The sequence below is a fragment of the Equus quagga genome, chromosome 13 (assembly GCF_021613505.1).
Source record: "Equus quagga isolate Etosha38 chromosome 13, UCLA_HA_Equagga_1.0, whole genome shotgun sequence".
Taxonomy (NCBI): domain Eukaryota; kingdom Metazoa; phylum Chordata; class Mammalia; order Perissodactyla; family Equidae; genus Equus; species Equus quagga.
In genome coordinates, this window is record NC_060279.1 from 43,495,026 (window position 1) to 43,515,663 (window position 20,638).

Here is a 20,638-nt window from a genome sequence, read left to right on the forward strand (position 1 = left end):
GGGTTCTTCTAGTTGTGGCATGTGGGACGCTGCCTCAGCGTGGTCCGACGAGCAGTGCCCTGTCCGCGCCCAGGATTCGAACTAACGAAACACTGGGCCGCCTGCAGCGGAGCGCGCGAACTTAACCACTCAGTCACGGGGCCAGCCCCTAAACTATGCTTTCTTTAATTATTAAGTGAATGAATATATGAACGACTAAATGAAGGCAAAGCATTAAAACCAAATGACTGTCCTGGAGATTATTAATAAGTTCAACAGTTTTCCTTAGCTATGTATGGTTCACTGTTCTAAAAGCTCTACATGTCAGCTCCTTATTATTATTATTTCCATTTTACAGATGAGGAAACCAAGACATAACAAGATAAAGTAATTACTTCAAGGTCATACTGGGAGTTGTAGGCCAAGGACTCAAATTCCGACAGTCTGAGTCTAGAGCTTATGCTTTTATCCACCGTGATATAGGTTTCTAGCGATGCCACTTTGAAACCACACAATTAAAAGGACTTTTAAAATAATAAATACAACAACAATACCTAGAAGACTTGAAAGATTTTTAAAGTAGTTGGAGAAAAGGAAGTTGAAAAGATGGAAATGAGGCACGAAAAGTTCGTAAAAATGCAGAACAAGAGACTTTTAAAACACCCAATATAGAATACCTTCAAATATAAAATTTATCCTAACAATTTATTTCAAGATAATTTATCTAAAGCCAGGAAATAAGGTTGAACTTGAAAATTTTCTTTCACACAAGACTAGACACTAAGTCTCTGATGGTACCTTAACTTGTAACAAAAATAAATAAGATGAAATTCCCTATTAGCACCAACTCGTAGTCAAATTTTCTTATTGAGAAATTCTGACAGTACAAGTTTTTTAATGTGCTGCTATCTTACCTTTTCTTTTTGCTTATGATCATATCCATGGTTTGGAGCAGTCGCCGTTCCAGGGCTAGAATATCTGTGTCAGTCACATTCCTATAATAAGCATAAACTGTTAGCAATGTTTTGGGGTCCCATCCTTGGGCATAACACAAGGCAGCTGGAGAAATACATAAACCTCAAATGGTACCCAGTAATTGAAGGACTTGTCTTTTTCTAGAGAATATTAAAATGACTGCAATAAGCAAAAATGCTTTTGCTGTTTTTTTTATAGCTAATACTTCTTGGGGTCTCAGGGCAGTGGAAGGGAACCAGCTCCCTTATAGTCTTTCTTACCTTTGACCCAGTGACATTTATGATATATGTGTAAGCACGCTTTTAACTTGGCATTGTCTTTTACTGTTCTACTTTTGGGAGAAACTGATTTGGTGAAGTTGGGATTAGCTCACATTGCTGTCCACTAGAAATGTGCCTTTTAAAGGTAGAGAGGAGGAGGAGGTGGAGAAGGTCAGACTGAAATTGCCATTTTAAAAATAAGTGAATTCAGGGGCTGGCCCCAAGGCCAAGTGGTTAAGTTTGCTCGCTCCAGTGCGGTGGCCCAGGGTTTCGCTGGTTCGAATCCTGGGCCCGGACACGGCACTGCTTATCAGGCCATGCTGAGGCAGCATCCCACATAGCACAACTAGAAGGACCCACAACTAAAAATACACAACTATGTACTGGGGGGCTTTCGGGAGAAAAAGGAAAAATAAAATCTTAAAAAAAAAAAAAAGAAAAAGAAATAAATGAATTCAGGACAAATAATAAGGGCAAGCAATAAGTGATAAGACTTATTTAAAAAGACTCCTAGCGGGGCTAGCCCGGTGGCACAGCGGTTAAGTTCGCATGTTCCTCTTCTCGGCAGCCCGGGGTTCGCCAGTTCGGATCCTGGGTGCGGACATGGCACCGCTTGGCACGCCATGCCGTGGTAGGCGTCCCACATATAAAGTAGGGGAAGATGGGCATGGATGTTAGCTCAGGGCCAGTCTTCCTCAGCAAAAAGAGGAGGATTGGCAGTAGTTACCTCAGGGCTAATCTTCCTCAAAATAAAAAAATAAAAAAAATAAAAAGACTCCTAGGTCAATGCCCATAAGGAAAGAGGAAAAGAATAAAAAGGCAGCCACCAGGGCTGGCTGAATACATATATACTTATACACAAATACAGGTATTTTAAAGCAAATTGAAATAAAGATTTGTGTATCAACGACAAAAAAGAATAAAAAGGCAGTGTCATAGATCTAATATTCAAGAAGTAATGATGGTGGCATGATATGACATATGTACTCAAGAAGTAATAGCAAAAATAGAAAAGAGACAAAGTTCTCATTACCTGAGGAAGTAGGACATATAAGTGTACGGGCAGTTGACAGCACCAAATCCAGAAAGTAGAGCCATGAGAGTCACCCCAATCACTCCTACCCGGCTGATGAGCTGCTCTATGGACAAGATCCCTAAAAACACCAAAGCACGTTAACGCCACGTGATATAGCTAAAATGGCTTTCCTCGGCACTGCAAAATGAAACAGCCTTGAAAACATCAACCATTACATATACCTAAGTTATGTCAGCCATATTTTAGTTATTAATGTGTAGTTTTTGGGGTTTTTTTGAGGAGGATCACCCCTAAGCTAACATCTGCTGCCAATCCTCCTCTTATTTTGATGAGGAAGACTGGCCCTGAGCTAACATCCATGCCCATCGTCCTCTACTTTATATGTGGGACACCTACCACAGCATGGCGTGCCAAGTGGTGCCATGTCCGTACCCGGGATGTGAACTGGCGAACCCCAGGCCGCTGAAGCGGAACATGCGCACTTAACTGCTGCACCACCAGGCTGGCCCCTAATGTGTAGATTTTTTATAATAAATATATAAAATCTATTGATTTTCCTCCTATCCTATATATTTCCAGAATCGTCTCTATTATTGGATATGGTAATAGTAAATAATAACAATAATTGTAAATAACACTTATTGACTGTTTACACTTATTGACAGTAAATTCTAACAAAGTAAAGTACTTTTAGTAAAAGCTTTGGAAAAAAAAATTAGAGAAGTAAATCTGCAGGAAAAGTATAAAGAGCAGGTAACACTTTGTGCTAGTTACCTTCGATATATGTATTTCCCCATTAGGTCATAAGCTCTTTAGCTTATGTCTTATTTATTTTTGCCACCAATCAATACAAAATGCGTCTAATAAATGGGCTGAATTTACAGATGAATGAGTAATTCAAAGGCAAAGACATGAGTTTTAGATTATTGGTTGTATTCTAATTATCAATTGTTTCCTATTATTTGAGAATGGTGAAAATCAACTCAGTAGTTAAAATAAATGCTGCTGTTGACATATTTGGGAGACCTGAGAGAGAACAATGCTGAACAGTAACTCAGGAAGTCTGACATCGCCGGAAAAAACTAGTTTTAATTTGTTTTCACTTTCTGTTTCTAGGATAGATTCCACTTTAGCCATCCACTCCCATGGCCAAAAGCCAGAACTGCCATTCAGGAATTCTGTTAGCTTTGAAACAGAAAATTTCAATATTCCAGTCCCCCTGCTCTTTTATTTCCACTACACTATTTTAGAGCTCACTGTGACCTCTGGTCTCTCTTCTTTTGCTTCCCCTGCCTTCCACTGCCCTCTTCACTGAGCCTGGACTCCAGGCTTGCTTACTTCAACTCCTCTCACCAGGACTCAGTCCCCTGCTCTCCTCCTTCTGAAGCACTGATCCTGCAAACTCCCAACTCTGGATCAATCTAACACTCTGCCTTCCCTGTGCACACGCCTGACCTGCCTAAAATTGCTAGAATGCATATGGATATTGGTGCCATTACAGATTTATGGTCTCTAGTCTTAAGAGAGTCCACAACACTACCGAGGCATCCTTTTCTTACCCTTGGTCAGCCACCTCTCCCCACTCCCCTCGGCAGATACTCTAATCCATTTTTCCAATCCTTGTTCTCCTCAGCTAACGCCTTTATCATGTAAGAAATAAGATATTAGACATAAAATACCTCCACTCTACTATAAATATTTACATCTGCAACCATCCTCCCAACTTGTCCCCCTCAGAACAAGATGCTGTCCGAAGCTAAGACTTCTCTACTTGTGCTTTAGATTACATTCCCCTTCCACCTCCTCCAGAATCTTGTCCACTCTCTCATATCTTCAATCTTTCTTTCTTGGCTGGTTCTTTGCCTTCAATTTCAAGTCTCTTTCCTAAAGAAAAGTCTGTTCTTGGCCTTGAGTTTACCTTTAGTTACCAATCCTCTCTATCTCTCCCTTAACAGCCAAGCTTCTTGAAAGAAGTTTACACTTGTTGTCACCTTTTCTTCACCTCCATTTATTCCTCAACTGACTGAAATTCAGCTTCCATTCCATTCTTCTACACTCAATGAAACTTCTCTAATAATCGTAATGGCAACATAGTAGGTAACATTCATTAAGCATCTGTTACGTACCAGGCACTGTTCTAAGCATTCTACATGTATTAATTCATTTAATCCTCATGACAACCCTATAAGGTAGATATTACTGAAAACCTCATTTTACAGATGAGGAAATGGAGACACAGAGAGGTTAAGTAACTCAGTCAAGGTCACACAGCTAATAAGTGGCAGAGTCAGGATTCAAACCAAGCAGTCTAGCTCCAGAGCCTGGGCTCTTAACCATTTCTCTAACACGGCTGTGAATTTTCTTCTGGTTGCAGAATTCAGTGACATTTTCCAATCTTTGTTTTATTTGATCTTTTATGACATTGAGTCATTCTTATTTAAAATTATTTTCCTTTCTTGGCTTTCACACTGCCACCATTTCCCTCGGTGTTCTCTTTTACTTCTCTAGTTGCTTTTTCTTGGTCTTTTTTCCCTTTACATGGGCCAGAATTCTCTCTTTCATTTCAGTCTATATATACATTCTCCTTGGGTGATCTTGCCCATTTCCCAAGCTTCATCTAATGGCATTTAGCTGATGATGTCTAATTTTTCAGATGCCTGGAGTTATCTCCACGAGGACTGATAAATCCATACCTTTCTCCTAAGTTCCTGACTTATGCATCCAATTGCCTACTGGACATCACATGGATGTGCATAGACAACCCTAATTCAGCATAGCCCAAGCTCAAATGATCTTCCTTCTTGCGCACTGCCTACTTTAGAAAATGACATCTACTATCTAGTCACCAAAATAAAAAACCTATCCCACTAGTCTCCATACTCTCTCTTACTCGCCGTGAATACACCACAGTCATTTTTACCTCAGGGCTTTACATGATATCTCTTGTGCCTTCTGGGTCTAGCTTTGGTCCTATCCTTCAGAAAGGTTGAGGAGTCACTTGCATTAAATTTAGTATTCTTATCTGCATTATTCTCTATCATAGAAAGCTGTGTGCTCCTTATGACAATGATCACAATTAGCAATTATTTGTTTATATATTTACCTCTTTACTGTTTAGTTCCTCCTGCCAGACTGCAAGTTTCAGGAAGACAGAAACCAAGTTTGTTTTGCTCAGAGTTGTATCTCTAGCATTTAATATAGACAGGTGCTCAATAAACATTAGTGGACTGTTAAATGAATGAATAAATTCTCATCCAAATTCTGTTGATTCTCCTCTCCACATAGCTCTTGAATTTCCATCCTCTCTACAGGAAGGAACCATGTCTCATTGATCTTTGCTTTCCTTACCGTCTGGCATGTGGAAGGTGTTCAACAAATGTTTGCCGACTATGGGTACAGAATTATCCCCCAGTAACATAAAAAAACCCCAGGGGATTAATACAGATTATTAAATATAAAACACAGGAAAAATGTCCCCTCTATTTTTATCCCTTTTAAGGTGGTGTCCCTTTATTGAATATCTTTTTCTGGTTTGAAGATCTTTGTAGATACTATCTACTTAATCTCAGCACTTCTATGAAGGACAGGTCAGTCATCATTATTCCTATTTTCAGCTAACAAGTGGGAAGTCAGATGGATAAAGGGACTTGCAGAAGACGATCTCACCACTGCCATTTGCTCACATAGCCTCACATGCTTTCTTAGTCTCTCCTACTCTCCCACTATAGAATGTCTTCCAACCTTCCTGGTTCAGGCACTGCGCAAGGAGTACTTTTACAGACATTTTTTCTGTTATAGGTAAGGATTGAGTCTTATGGTTTTTTGGTGGTCTCCACAACAATGAACCACACTGGTTGTTGGGACAGTCCTGGGAAGGCTCTAAGAAGGCAGCGTAAGGCTGCCTGCTTCTCAGCCATTGTCTAAACTTTTCTTCCTACTTACTTCTCTTAGAGGGTCAAATTAATTAGACTACTGAATGTTCAGGCATAAAACCAAAATGCTTACTTAGTGCAGCACAAAGGAAAGACTAAAACTGAAACTATCTCCCTAGCTCTTCCCTTCAGTGTCTTCTTCAGGATATTCCCACAGAATTTAGAAAAAGGGATGGATGAAAGTACAAGAGATGTGATGGTCTTCATCTCCCCTTGGACATGGTGTGGCCACATTGGTCACGTGAGCTGACCGCTCACGAGGAGAAAGCCGGAGAAATGCATCAGAGTCATGTCTTTGGACCGCATGTGAGCTTGTGCTATCACTGTAAGCAGCCCTGGGGTCCTTTCATAACTCTTGTCCCTCATTTCTAATATCACAAACAAATTTGTCTCTCTGTGGGTTTATCTGAAATAGTTTATACAAGAGTTCTATTATCAGGGCCTCTCTACTCCAAATCTTTCCCTACACTAACATGGGCATGCTGATCCTATTAGCAAATCCTAAATTCCTATCCAGAGTGCCACATTCCTACCACCTTGGAGAAACTTAAATTTTTTTTTTTCATTCACTGATTCAATAAACATGTCTTAAATACTTATGTGCTAGGTTCCATGCTAGGCATTAGGGATATAAAGATAAATAAGATGTAGTTTCGGACCTCAGGGAACTCACAGGTTAATGAGGAAGTCAGAAAAAGAAATAAATAATTATAAATTTTATAGATGATATAAGTCTATTGAGGTGGGAGCAATTAATATCTCCTAATGATGGCCAGGAAAATTTTCTTAGAGGAACTGACAAGAGTTGAATCTTGAAAGAATAAATAGATAGTTGCTAGTAGACAAGGGGTGAAGGATTGTCCAGGCTGACAGAACAGCTCTAGAAACTTCAAGTAATTTGGTAGGACTGGAGGGCAGACAGAGAGAGAGAGAGAGCTATTGCCACTCTACAGGCCATGGAAGGTCGTGTATGCCACTCTAAGAGTTTCAATGTTTTTGGTAGGCTAGTGTTCCTTAACTTTTTTGGCCTTCTTTTAATGTTATCTGAAATTTCAAAATAGCTAGTTTAAAAAATTTACAGTTGTAAACAACTGTATATGTTGCATATACTTTTAAAATTGCACATTTCCTCTGCCCCTTCTGCAGGAGTCTCATAACCTCTCCCCTGCCGAGTCCTGCTATAGGCAATGAGCAGACAGGAGGGATGCATGGGAGGTATGGCAGATTCTAGACACTGGTTCATTCAGCATGTATTCCAATCCCTTTGTAGCATGTCTTCTTATACTAAAGAATCTGGAAACCCAAAAGGTCTTTCCCAGATTTCCTTGAAGCTAAGGTTCTGAACGTTACCTAGGTTGTATCAAATTCACATGCCCATGAAATGCACAGGTGAATAATGTGGGAGTGGTGACAGCACCTCGGAGCTACAGCAGCTGGAGCACTGGTTCTACTGTCTGGTCCCTGATCACAGTTCCTCAGTAGCGGGTCACAACTTCAGTGGGTCTTTTTCCAGTTTAGTGCTGTGCTATGATTGGCTGTTTCTCTACACTATGCAGCATTTAAGCTTGACGTCTCTGCTTTCCTAGAAATTCCATAAACTCCCTAACACATACCCTGTAATAAATGACTTTCTGCCTTAAACTAGTTAGAGTAGACTCTGTTTTCTGCCATGAGAACCCTGATAGATACTGCAGGAGACTGAAATGAATAGATGTATATTTTTTTAAAAAAGCTCCAGTTGAAAGCTCCAGTATATTTAATACAGGTGAGCTCTCTAATATATTTTAGATAGATTCGTATATATATTTCTAAAGTAGTTCTGGAAGGATTTGTTAGCTGAAGAATTTTTGTTCATTGTTTTTAGCACAGAAATTAGGGCTCTGTCCAGGACCTGTTCTTGTATTTAAAATGAACTTTTTTTATGTGAGGAGAGACACTGTTTCCTGGAAAGCTTTTCTTTATCTACTAATTGTGAGTGTTTTATGTCACTGCTCTTTCCCAAAATACATACACTCCCTAAAGACAATCTTTATCATCACTTGAACGGTGGCCATTTACCTTTTGGGTCATAGATCCCTTTTAGAATCTGATAAAAGCTTATGAAAATCTCACCTCCTCATACACATACAAATATATTCCTAAGATTCTGCATACATTATCAGGAGATTTAAGTTAAGGACATACTTCTCCATCCCTTACTCCCTTAAAGATCATTCAGTAACCTAAGGTCAAAAACTCCTGCTCTAGGGGCCAGCCCAGTGGCATAGTGGTTAAGTTCACATGCTCTGCTTTGGCAGCCTGAGGTTGGTAGGCCCGGATCGCAGGTGCAGACCTAGGACTGCTCATCAGGCCACGCTGTGGGGGCATCCCACATAAAAGAGAGGAAGATTGGCACAGACGTTAGCTCAACAACCTTCCTCAAGCAAAAAGAGGATTGGAAACAGATCTTAGCTCAGGGCCAATCTTCCTCACACACATAAAAACAACAACAACAAAAAACAAGAAAACCCCTCCTAATCTAAAATGATAGACGTTTGTTCCAATACGAGCATTTGATACCTCCTAGGATAAAGGGAAAATTCGGTTCAAAACCAGAAAAATTTTAGAGAAATAATTTGCAATATTTCTCACAATCAAAAGTGTTGTTGTTGTTTTTTAAAAATTGGCCCTGAGCTAATATCTGTTGCCAATTTTCCTCTTTTTTTTTTCTCTCCTTCCCAAAGCCCAGTATAGTTGTATATTCTAGTTGTAGGTCCTTCTAGTTCTGCTGTGTGGGGCACTGCCTCACCACGGCTTGATCAGTGATGCTAGGTCTGCGCCCAGGATCTGAACTGGCAAAACCCTGGGCTGGCGAAGCAGAGTGCGCGAAATTAACCACTCGGCCATGGGGCTAGCCCCCAAATCAGAAGTTCAAAAAAAAATTTTTTTTAAAAATTAGAAAATTTTAAACAACACTATCTCCCTCCCCATCATATATACACTTACCATGTTTTGGGCTGAGAATGGGAAATGGATCTCCTAGTTTCCAGAAGAAATACATAAAAGTCAACCATAAGAGACAGGAAAAAAGCAGTCGCTGCTTATGCACTGAGAAAGAGGAGACAAGACTGTAAGGTTAAAGAGATATATGTAAAGAGCTTGCTCTGCTTAAAGATATGGAATCATGCTAAGTAATATTTGGCTGGCTTTTGCACTTGGAACAATACAATAATGGAATGGAACAATATAATTTTTAGAGAAGGTATCCTTACTACTATAAGAGAAATTCAGCTGAAACTAAGATGTGGGTTGAGTTAAGGGAGACACTATAACAGAAACAGAAATAAAGCTGTAGCAGGACAAATAATCTAATCATTCATTCAACATTTATTTTGTGCCAACCTTTTTAAGATGCTGTGTGAGGTGGCCCTAAACAACAGCTACTGAAAGTAACGTAGAAATGAAGCTGTCCACAGCCTCAATTCCCAAGAGTACTCATCTCAATCTGCGTGCTGACATGAGAGGCTAAAATACTCACATAGTCGGATGTTGCTCACAATAAAATAGCCAATGTAAAAAGGCACCATGAAAACCAGGATCAGCAGAATTACACACAGGTTCATTTTCCAGTGAAAATAGCGGGAGCTGAAATAAATGCCAAAGGATATCAGCAGGAGGGGAAGAGGGCAGCAGCCTTCATTCTCTTCAGTCTTCCAACAGATCTCTTGCTCTTTGAACTCAATACTGACTATATCCCATCTAATAGTTACCATCTGCTCATTTATAGAGATTAAAAAATATAAAGTTCTGAAAGGTATATAGGACCATCTTAACCTTCTAAGAATTTCACTTATTAAAATGAAAATGTTAATGCTCTAGTTATATTCATAGGCAACGTATAATAAGTAACATATATCAACATATACTATTACTGGCAGGATAACTATTGTTTATTCACCACTGGGAGTCTTATTCCAATATAAGAATTAAAAAAATAAATGTTAATAGAATATACGCTATAAAGACTCAGAAATACTTCTTTTGTACCCTCAATATAATTAAACACTTGATTTGCATGACTACTTTATTATTACATATAAAAATATTTTATTTATTGATTAAGATATTTTTAGGATTTTTTATAACAATTTTATTGAGATATAATTCACCCACTTAAAGTGTATAATTCAATGGTCTTTAGTATATTCACAGAGTTGTGCAACCATCACCACAATCAATTTTAGAACATTTTCATCACTCCATAATGAAACCCTGTACCCATTAGCAGATGCTTTCCTTTCCTTCCAACCTCCCCAGCCCCAGGGAACCACCAATATATTTTCTGTCTCTATGGATTTGCCTATTCTGGACATTTAATACAAATGGAATCCTATAATATGCTGTCATTTGTGACCAGCTTCTTTCATTTAGCATGTTTTCAAGGTTCATCCACGTAGCATCTATCAATACTTCATTCCTTTTTATGGCTGAACAATATTCATTCCATTGTATGGAGAGACCACACTTTGCTTATCCATTCATCAGTTGGTGGACATTTGGGTTGTCTCACTTTTTAGCTATTACAAATGGTGATGCTATGAACATTCACGTACAAGTTTTTGTGTGGACATGTAATTTCACTTCTGTTTAGGTATATACCTAGGAGTGGATTGCTGCATCATATGATAATTCTATATTTAATTTTCTGAGACTGCCACTATTTTCCAAAGTGGCTACACCATTTTATATTCTCTTCAGCAACGCATGAGGGTTGTAAATTTTCCCACAGCTTTGTCAACACTTGTTATTGTCTTTTTGATTGTAGTCATCCTAGTGGGTGTCAAGTGGTATCACATTGTGGTTTTGATTTGCATTTCCCTGATGGCTAATGATGTTGAGAATCTTTTCATGCACTTATTGGCCATTTGTACATCTTATTTGGAGAAATGCCTATATAGATCCTTTGTCCATTTTTCAATTGTGTTGTCCTTTTATTATTGAATTGTAAGAGTTCTATATATATCCTAGAAAAAAGTTTCTTATCAGACATGTGATTTACAAAAATTTTCTCCCATTCTTAGGATATCTGTTTAGTGTTTTTTATAAGATTGGCACCTGAGCTACCATTTGTTGCCAATTTTCTTTTTTTTCCTTCTTCTCCCCAAAGCCCTTTGGTACATAGTTGGATTTTCCCGTTGTGAGTGCCCCTGGTTGTGCTATGTGGGATGCCACCTCAGCATGGCCTGATGAGCAGGGGTATGTCTGCTCATGCCTGGGATCCCAGCTAGCGAAACCCCGGGCCACCAAAGCAAGAATGCGTGAACTTAACCACTTGGCCACGGGGCTGGCTCCTGTTTACTTTCTTGATGGTGTTCTTCGTATTTACTGATTTTAAACTTACTTATACTTAGGGCTTGTTTCAAAAAGGTTAAGTGGTTAGGTGGCTTATGAGGATATATAAAAAAGAGGATGACGAAATAAACTATAAGGAAATGTGAAGGAAAGGAAAAACAATGGTTAAAGATAGGTAAAATATCAGACCAGGCCCGATGGCTATTATGAAAATACACACCATAGAGTTCTAGAAACTTGCTATAGGTGGGTAATAAATTTAGCTGTAAGTTTTCTAATGGTCAATATGAAATAGAAAATTTGATCAGTTAGATAAATCATACTGTCTATAGTAAAAACAAACCGATTAAAGGAAGCATAATTATTACTGATTTATTATTACTGAATTACTCCCAAGATCATAATGAAATTTCTCCAAAGATTTCATAAAGAACAAAATGTGAAGGCAATTAATATCCTCAACAACATCCTTTCAAGAGAAACGCCCGCGAGTTTCAGAGAGCTGTTTCTTATTGTTTCCCGCTTAGTATAGGTGGCAGGAATCATAAAACAAAGAGCCATTCAGTACAGGCTACAGTGCAGAGAGCCAATACTATTTAGTCTAGATATATAGACAGTTTTTTGCTCATTTGGATTAACCCACTTTAGAGCATCTAGAGAAAACAAACAAGCTGCACATCCTCCAGGTAATCACACTTAGTATTTTAGCTAAGCTTCTGAATGATATTGGGAGGCTGTGGGTTTGAAATGACAAGTGTAATCCATTGCCAATTAAAAGCAAATCATGTATTTTAATTGTCTTTTGAGCCAAGGATAAAGTGACATTCTCCTGAGGAAATTAAGGATCCTAACAAGATTATATATTCGAATTGGAGGCCATTCCACTTCTGCTCAAAGGTCAGTCAAAAGGATACTCTTGGTCAGGGCCAAGACTCTCCTTTGAAAACTATTCGGAATGCAGTCAATGCACAGATAAAATACATGATCAAGGTCCATATTTCTGTTACACAGTAGGGCCAGATGTTAGTATGAAAAAAATAAGCGTAGAAGACACATCTCAGCCTACACACAACCAATCCCCAAAAAGCCACCCAAAGAAGAACCAGATTTTAGCAATGCCTCTTCCTACACTCTTTAAGATAAACCACTTAAGAAATAGACATCAAAGTAACTGAGTGATGCGTCTTACTATATGGGATTATGAATTATAAATGAGTTAAAAGTTGGGGGACATCATCTACCAAAAGCAGTAAATTTTGGTTTTAGAATATCTGAGTCATAGTCCTTTCTATCACTATTTAGATCAGCGTCAGCAAACTATGGTCAGCCAGCCACCTTTTACAAAGGAAGTTTGACTGGAACACAGCCACACCCACTTGTTTACATATTGCCTATGGTTGCTTTCACTTTACAACAGCAGAGTTGTGTCACCTGCCTCATAATGACCTTTCAGTCAGTGATGGACTGCATATACAACAGTGGTCTCATAAGCTTATTATACCACATAGTCTAGGTGTGTAGCAGGCTATACCATCCAGGTTCGGGTAAATACACTCTGATGTTTGCACAATGAAATCACCTAACAATGCTCTTCTCAGAACTTATCCCCATCATTAAGAAATGCACGACTGTAGTTGCAATAGAAACTGTATGGCCCACAAAGCCTAAAATACTATGTGGCCCTTTACAGATAAGTTTGCTGACCTCTGCAGTGAAACTTTCAGGTTGTGATAATAAAATTATTAACTAGCATGTAAAATAACACCTGCCTATTCTCCATAGTCATACAATCTATATCCAGTTCAACCAAGAAAGGTTTGGATTAAAGGACAAGTTTAAAAGTAGGAGACTCAGAACATATTCCTCCTTTATCATACTGCAAGTGCTTAATTTATCTACCAAGAGACCATAATTATCAAGTCTGATTCTCAAAAAAGGAATCTGAGAATATAATCTCTATAAGCCTCAAGTGTCAGAGGTCTATAACGACCATACAGCTTAGCTCAGCACTGATTCCTAACTACAGAGTCAAATGCCATTTTATTATTAGAAGATTTTTCCATGCAGCGATAAAAAAGTATAACAAAATTTTACAAAGAATAGCTGATGTACTCTACACACAAACATTGGCCTAAAAAAACTCAAGCTTGAAGTTTAAGAAACAGGAAATATTTTGGACAGATTGTCTAATAAACTAAAAGGTCTGTTACTTGGAGGCAGACAGGAGTTGCTTTTAAAAAATCCTTTGAAGAACACTAAGTGCAATCAGACTTGACCATGCCTGTGAAATCAACAAAGGTAACTAAACTAGTAAGAACTGGAGTTCAGTCTTCACGGAAGCCCTTAACTAGCTCTGAGGAATTCTGATCTTTTCAGGAAGAAATTTTTCAATCAGCAGAACAATGTGAAGGGCTATTACTAAGACTCAGTCAGAGAGAAGCCTGAGAAAAATGAAACTTCTAGGAGTGAAGCCTGAGACCCAGGCTCCCATAGCCTCACTGTCAATTAGTTCTTTAGGGCCAACGGTTGGACTTGTTTTTTCTATTTCACAATCTTTGTCAAACCAATTACTAGGGTCTGGGAACCATATTTGCTGTAAGTTACTGAGACTAAACTAATCACATGGTGGATTTTTTTCAGCTATGAGATCCAGGTAAGTCTTCTACCATAAAAAAAGTCACATAATAAGTCTATTCCAGAGGACAGCAAATTAGCACCCTTACTTACCTGCTATTCAATACTCCTAAGATTTCAAAGATGATGAGCTCAAACATGGTACAAGAAAATGCAAATGTCACAGAGAAGATCACCTGTACGACATACTGACGTACCTGTTAAAAACCAAATAGAGACCAAAAGTCATTTCCTTGTTTGAAGTATTGAATTGATAATCTTCCAGTTACAAGCCAGAAAACTAATCTTGAAGAAATTCTTAAGTCATTGGAAGCAGGGCCACAACAGTAACTTGCCTGGAGCTAAAGAGACAGATGAAAGTAACTGGTGTTCTGAATCACGGGTCACTATTACCATCATCCTCTTGTGGATGGAGAATTAAAGCAAAAGAAGATGAAGTGACAGGGTCAGAGCAGCAGTTAGAACTCCTGATGCACACTGACAAAAAACTGACAGGTTTATATATATATAGGTTAGTGCTAAAAGGGTCTCTTTAATACTCTGCAGACCTTGGACCAGTTCTGGAACCTCCCTTGGCGGACCTTAATGTATTGAGCAGAACAGAATCTCTAGAGTCCCAGGCTTTTTCAGACAACAACTTAAACTCCCTGGGGAGGTTTAATGGAGAACATCCTAGAAATGACTCAAATAGTTTATAACCATTGAGCTTATTACTAAATGAGGAGGATTAATTAGGAAATGTCCAGTCCAGGCTGGTGTTTTTCTGAATTCAAGGCTTAAGATAAGAACCAGACCAGCCTTAGGATTTTGGTATTAACTTAGGATGTAAGATTGGTTGTTAACATTGAAGGTCAGGTACCCAAATGAATGGGCACATTTATGAGACATTATATGTTAAACTCTGTCCCAAAGAATAACTATCCGCTCTGGTGTGTATCCTGACATGACTCAGGCATGACATTTCTGGCTCTTGCCTTCTGGTCTATAGACGCGACTTACCTTTTTTGAAAAAGAACCCAACTAAACCAAATCATATTTTCCAATTTAAGAATTATATCATGCTCTTTTGGCAAAAACTTCCTATCTTGGAAGTGAAGATGGCCTTTCCTTAATGGAGATATTTTTCTTGCTCCATTTTAAAACAATCTAAATTCATACAGTATTAGCAAAATTCAAATCCTCCCTTCTCACCTCGTAGTCCTTAAATAGTTGGCGCATGAAGAAAAGCCACCCAAATCCAAAGAAAAGTATCTGGAGGAGAAAGGAGACAGAAGGTCAATATATACAATCTTTGAGAAATACCTTATACAGACCAGTTTATGATAAAAGGTCTGCTAACCAGACAAGTTATTTCAGAGATTAAACATAAGATCTACTTATCAGAGTCTTCAACATTAGGAGTAGATGCTCTGGGAGTAGAGGTTGAAATGCTCTTCAATTTTTGAAATTATCCGTGTTTTAGAATGTATGTTGGGGGCGGTTGTTTTTTTGGTGAGGAAGATTGGCCTGAGCTAACATCTATTGCCAATCTTCTTCTTTTTGCTTGAGAAAAACTGGCCCTGAGCTAACATCCGTGGCAATCTTCCTCTGTTTTGTTTGTGGGATGCTGCCTCAGCATGGCTTGCTTGATGAGTGGTGTGTAGGTCCACGCCCAGGATCCGAACCTGTGAATTCTGGGACGCAGAAGTGGAGTGTGTGAACTTAACCACTACACCACTAGGCTGGTCACTAGAATGTGTTTTAAGTTAGAGGAAAATTAAAGTATATATTTTTTCCTGTAATCTTAAAAAATCATTTTATAAGCCAGAGAAGTTAGCAAATAAAAAAGGAGCCAGTGAAACTTGCTTCTTACAGATGATCCCCGTTTGCAAGTAGTTAAAAATACAAAACAAAACAACTTCATGGGAGAGGAGTTAAGATTTAAAGAAAAAGAAGGAAAGTAGTAGGAAGACATATTTTTTATATGTTTTCCTTTATGGAGCTTTCTTAGCTCTCCACTATCCTGCCTAATCCATATTGAGTGGTTTCCATCTCAGTGTAAGGCCAAGAGATTGCTGGATCCCACTTTGTCAGTTTTGGTTCAAGCTGGCATCAGAGACAGTAGCCACACGACTGTTCAGTGTTCTAAAGCTGGTTTGTTTTTCATTGGTAAATAGAACCTTCTCTATATACACACATACTCAGATACAATTCCTCTTTTTTTCTTATATTGGCTAGGAACTTTATCCAAGAATAAAATTCTCGTATGCCTTCCCATGGACTTTAGGAGCAAGTGTGGGCTCTTGAGCATGATTTAGCAGAGACTCCTCCTCCTCTTGCTGTGTCCTGCCTACCCACCAAACTCATATTTTCAGCCACATGGAACCGCCTTTGGTTCTTTAGACACAGCATTCTTTCATATCAAGACCTTTGCAGATGTTGTCCTCTGACAGGAGCTTCTCTCCAGTCCCCTCCCTACTTATCCTACAGATCTTAACTTAATTATTACTACCTCTGAAGGCCTTCTCTCACCTCCTAAATAAAGATAAACTGCTCTTTTTATATAATCCTATATATAGGATTTCCCTTAACAAAACACTTACCATACAGTTTTTTAATGTCTCATCTAAATACATACATTTTTTTAGACATCAGATTGTAAGTTCTGTGAGGATAAGGATCATGTTTCTCTCGTCAATCTTTGTATCCTCTGCACCCAGCACAATGCCTGGCACACAGTAGGCTCTTCATAAATGTTTGCTGAATGGATGAATGGTCCATAGGCAAAGACGGTTTATTCTTCAGGAATATTCAATCTCAATTTTTTGGTAATAATTTCAATGTGCTGTGTTAGGTGCTGGGAATACAAAGATGAATAAGATAGTCATCACTCTCAAGGAGCTCAAAGTATAGCAGTGAAGACACTAAATACTTATAACATAATATGGGACAGGCAATGATAGAGATATGCACATGATATTGTAAAAGAATATGAAAGAGAGAGACCAAACCAATCTGTAGGGGGTTAGGACAGATTTTCTGGAGAAGATAATAACTTAGCTGAAGGAGGTTTTAATCTTGGGGTTGAAACCTGATATCATGTACAAATTCTGGGATTATATGCATTTTTCTAGAGAGTGGTTCCCAGGTATTCACCACATACTCAGAGGTTTCCACTACCCTAAAATATTAACAAACCACTCTCTTAAAGGATGAAAAAGAATTAGTTAGGTAAAAGATAGGGGTTGGAGGTAGGACGACAGGACTTTCTTTCCAGACAGCAAAGAGCATAAGTAAAGGCACAGAGGTAAGAAATAGCATGGTATATACTAGGAACTACACTTGGTTTGGTGCTGCTTGAAGATAAGATTCAAAGAAGGAAGTGGTTAAAAATGAGGCTAGAGAGGAGGAGCAGAGGACCAATGACCGAGAGACCTCAAGGCCATCCTAAGGAACTTTGATTGCAGTCTGTAGGTGATGAGGAGTCATTTAAGAAGAGAAAAGACATGGCCAGGTTTATTTTATATAGAGTACTATGGCGGCTATGTGGAAGGTGCATTTGAAAGAAACAACAGGGTAGAAGGAGAAACATTATAAGAGGCTGTTGCAGCAGTCCACATGAAAGGTGACAAAGGCCTGAATTAAGACACTGGTGGTTGACCAACTGGGAGAAAATATTCACAAATCATTTATCAGACAAGGCGTTGATCTCCAAAATATATAAAGAACACATACAACTCAACAAAAAACTCCACAAAAAACCTGATCTAAAAACGAGCAGAGAAAACGAACAGACATTTTTCCAAGGAGGGTATACAGATGGCCAACAGACACACGAAAAGATGCTCAACATCACTAATTATTAGGGAAATCCAAATCAAAACTACAATGAGATATCACCTTACACAGGTCAGAGTGGTTATAATTACCAAGACAAAAAACAACAAATGTTGGAGAGGTTGTGGAGAAAACAGAACCCTCATACACTGCGGGTAGGAATGCAAATTGGTGCAGCCACTATGGAGAACAATACGTAGATTTTTCAAAAAATTAAAAATAGAAATACTGTATGATCTAGCTATCCCACCACTGGCTATTTATCCAAAGAACTTGAAATCAATGATCCAGAGAGACTTATGTACCCCTATGTTCACTGCAGCACAATTTACAATAGCCAGGATGCGGAAACAACCCAAGTGCCCTTCTACAGATGAATGGATAAAGAAGACGTGGTACAGATATACAATGGAATACTACTCAGGCATAAAAAAGACAAAATTGTCCCATTTGCAACAACATGGATGGACCTGAAGGGTGTGATGTTAAGGGAAATAAGCCAGACAAAGAATGACAAATACTGGAGGATTTCACTCATATGTGGAAGATAACAAATGCATGGATAAAGAGAACAGATTAGTTGTTACCAGAGAGGAAAGCGGTTGGGGGTGGGCGAAAGGGACAAAGGCACACATATGTATGGTGATGGGTAAAAATTAGACTACTCCGGGTGAGCATGATGAAGTATATTCAGGAAGTGATAAACAATAATGTACACCCCAAATTACACAATTTTATAAATCATTACAACCCCAATAAAATTACTTAAAAAAAAAAAAAGACTGGTGGTTGGACAGGAAGCTACAGGTTTGAGTACTCAGAAGGTAAAATCAGCAGGGAGGAATCAAAGATGACTAGTTTGGAATACAGGATGAAGAGTGAGGCCACCCAATTTATGTAAAGAATATTGGAGGAAGAAAAGATTTGGGAATGGGGGTGGTGGATAGGAAGATGACGAGTTCACTTTTAGACATGGTAAGTGCCTGAGAGCCATCCAGGGCAAGATAAAAGCCAGATGGTGAAGGCAAGGCTGAGATACATCTAAGAGTTAAAAAAACCAAAGGACATGAGATCACCCAGGAATAGCATGTAGAGTGAAGAGACCAATATGCCAAGAAGAAAACACTAGAGGATAGGAATGGGAAGAGACCAGGAAGGAGACAGAGAAGGAATGATCAGAGAAATAAGAGACACTGGGAGAGTATGGTATTATGAAACCAAGGCAATAAAGTTTAAAGGAATGTTTAATGAAGCAGAGAGGAACAATAAAACCAGGACTGAAAAATGTTCACAGGATTTGGTAACTCAGAGGTCAATTCTGACCTTAAGGAAAACAGTTTAAACAGTGTGATGATGGAGGCAGGAACCAGACTGTAGTGAGTTGGGGGTGAATGGGGAGTGAAGCAGCAGAGACAACAAGCACAAACTACCCTAGGGAGAGCCAAGACGAGAAAGAGAAAATATTAGATAGCCCAGAGAAGAATGTGGGGCAAAGGGAAAGTTTATGGGCCAAGGGGAAGAAAGCAGTAGTGTAAGGGGATAAACAAACATGAGAAGAACTGATGGGACACTGGAAGACGAGTTGATAATGTTAGTATTTTATTATTATTAGCAGCAGCTACCCTTTATTGACCGACCATTGACTATAGTTTAGGAGCTCTAAGTGGTTAGAGTTGTAATCTCATTAAATCATAAAAATCTGATAAGGTAGGCTTGATTGTCCTGGTTTCAGAGAAAGCTGAGGCTTACAGAAGTTAATCCACTTAAAGCAAGAGTCAGAATCAGGATTCAATCTGAAGTCTGTGTGACTGACTCCAAAGCTTGCACTTTTAACCACTTCACAATAAGCTGCTCCAAGATCAAAGTCAAAGGTGGAGAGGATGGCCTTAAACACGAGCAGCAAGGTTATCTGCTAAGAGTAAGAGAGGTGAGGATAGAAAAAGGGGCTTTGAGAAGAACAATAAAGGCCCAGAGAAATTATGAGGGGAACACAACAAGTAGCTGATTCCAGTCAAGAAAAAGAAATATTCAATGAGCTGAAGGTGTCCATAAACTGACGGCGTCGGCAATGCGCACAGTTGTGTGGTTTTCTACAGCAGCCTCACGCCCCTGAATTAGTAGTGGACAAACTATGGCAGTGATACAAGTGTGGACTTCGGTATGTAGATAAAGAAATAAGAAGGTATGAGAAAGTAGCTTGGATCCATGAATTCGGATGGAGTAGAAAGGAAAGGGATGAACAGATCGAGAGAAAACACCCCTAGACTACCTAGGAGACCCTTTGGCTATTATGAATCACTACCAGTGGAGACATTTAAATTCAGAGTTTAGAGATCATGTTTACATGACTTATGAAGCTGTGACTGAAGTTGGAGACGCTGGACATTTAGGACTGGGAGTGGTGTGTATGGTGGAGATGGATGATAAAAAGGAAAATAATATCTATCACCAAGATCACCCTGAAATGAGACTTTAGACAAGGAAAAGAAAACAAGCGAAAATGATTAGTCTATATGAGGAGATGGGAAATGGATAAAAAAGAGAAAGAGACACATACTTTTAATCTTTCATTGTGGGCTCCTTTCACATTGACAGATTTAAAAAGACTTTCATACAACTCATATGAAAAAAAAAATAACTGGAGAATTCATTAAGTCCAAGATAAATATAAATTC

The 20,638-nt window shown here is 38.8% G+C and overlaps 1 protein-coding gene across 3 annotated transcripts in view; it reads right to left on the minus strand.

Moving 5' to 3' along the window:
* The window catches only part of LOC124249654 (Golgi pH regulator), a 52,214-nt gene that overhangs the window by 28,431 nt on the left and 3,145 nt on the right, over window positions 1-20,638 (minus strand). For all 3 annotated transcript variants that reach the window (XM_046680827.1, XM_046680826.1, XM_046680825.1), the window contains exons 2-7: window positions 15,339-15,398; window positions 14,241-14,344; window positions 9,700-9,806; window positions 9,168-9,269; window positions 2,248-2,368; window positions 894-974 (exon numbers count right to left, since the gene is read on the minus strand). In XM_046680827.1, coding sequence (XP_046536783.1) covers window positions 894-974; window positions 2,248-2,368; window positions 9,168-9,269; window positions 9,700-9,806; window positions 14,241-14,344; window positions 15,339-15,398 — 575 coding nt within the window. The remainder of the gene's footprint in view (window positions 1-893; window positions 975-2,247; window positions 2,369-9,167; window positions 9,270-9,699; window positions 9,807-14,240; window positions 14,345-15,338; window positions 15,399-20,638) is intronic.